The 1,196-nt window shown below is 29.6% G+C and overlaps 1 protein-coding gene across 1 annotated transcript in view; it reads left to right on the top strand.

Moving 5' to 3' along the window:
* LOC107647807 (protein DETOXIFICATION 33) overlaps nt 1-1,196 on the top strand; it is a 6,033-nt gene that overhangs the window by 3,426 nt on the left and 1,411 nt on the right. The window contains exon 6 of the mRNA XM_016351856.2: nt 56-294. Within this exon, the coding sequence (XP_016207342.1) occupies nt 56-294 (239 nt within the window). The remainder of the gene's footprint in view (nt 1-55; nt 295-1,196) is intronic.

Below are 1,196 nucleotides of genomic sequence, written 5' to 3'. Positions count from 1 at the left end.
ATTAGATATAATAATTTTAAAGAACTTAAAAGTTTGAGTTTATTTTTCTGAACAGTGTGAGGGTATCAAATGAACTTGGAGGTGGTGATTTCAATGCAGCAAGATTTGCAGTGTGGGTGGTTTCCATAACCTCAGTTTCCATAGGAGTTATAATTATGATTATAGTACTCACAACAAGGGACTATTTTCCATACTTGTTCACAACAAGTGTTGCTGTTGCAAAAGAAACAACTAAGCTTGCTTCCTTATTAGGTGTTACAGTGCTTCTAAACAGCCTTCAACCTGTCCTATCCGGTCTATCCGGTATTTGACTAAATTTTCATCTAGCGGCTCTCAACTATCAACTTCACGTGAAGTCGACTGCACCTGACTTTCCACCTTTTTAATGACATCCGATCAGGTACTAACACATAAGCAAAAGTGGCGTCGCGACTTTTGTCTATGTGACAATACCTAATTAGATGTCTGTACAGAACTATGTATATAAATTAAACTCGAATTTTTTTAGAGGTGGAAACTCGTATGCAGTTATCTTTCTGAAAGTTGATATTTGAGAACTGTTAGATTATAATTTAATCAAATATGTCAAATTATTTAAGGATTTTTAACTATTAACTTTATATAAAAATAGCTGCATGTGAGTCTCCACTTTTAAAATATTGAGTAAAGTATCGTTTTTGTCCTTAACGTTTGGGGTAAGTCCTATTTGTGTCCCTAACGTTTAAATATTCAATGTTATCTTGCCGTTAAGGACAAATAGGACGATTTAAACGTTAGGGACACAAATAAAATTTACCCCAAACGTTGAGGACAAAAACGATACTTTACTCTAAAATATTTGATTTGAACAAAATAGTTTTTGTTTTGTACATGTGTTCTTGATTTTTTTTGTTATTTAACTAGCTCTATAGTTAATTTTTTTTGGTTTGCGGTTAAGGCTTAAATAGTTAAATAAATTTTGAGTCCTTGTAAAATATGTGACTTTTGACTTGGATATCTATTCCTAATTTATTCTTTATTAAATATCATTATCATCAATCATAAATACTTGTGCATATATAAATCAGTTCTTATATCAGTTTTTATATATTTATGCATAAATTTTTGTATTATTTTACACATTTTAATGTATATGTATTTTATTTTTGTATTTTAATATATATTTTATATAAATAAACGATTTAGTGACGGATTTT

Source organism: Arachis ipaensis, chromosome B06 (genome assembly GCF_000816755.2).
Source record: "Arachis ipaensis cultivar K30076 chromosome B06, Araip1.1, whole genome shotgun sequence".
In the NCBI taxonomy this organism is placed as follows: Eukaryota; Viridiplantae; Streptophyta; class Magnoliopsida; order Fabales; family Fabaceae; genus Arachis; species Arachis ipaensis.
Note: the sequence above shows the minus strand (reverse complement) of the source record. Positions and strands in the feature narration are given on the sequence as shown.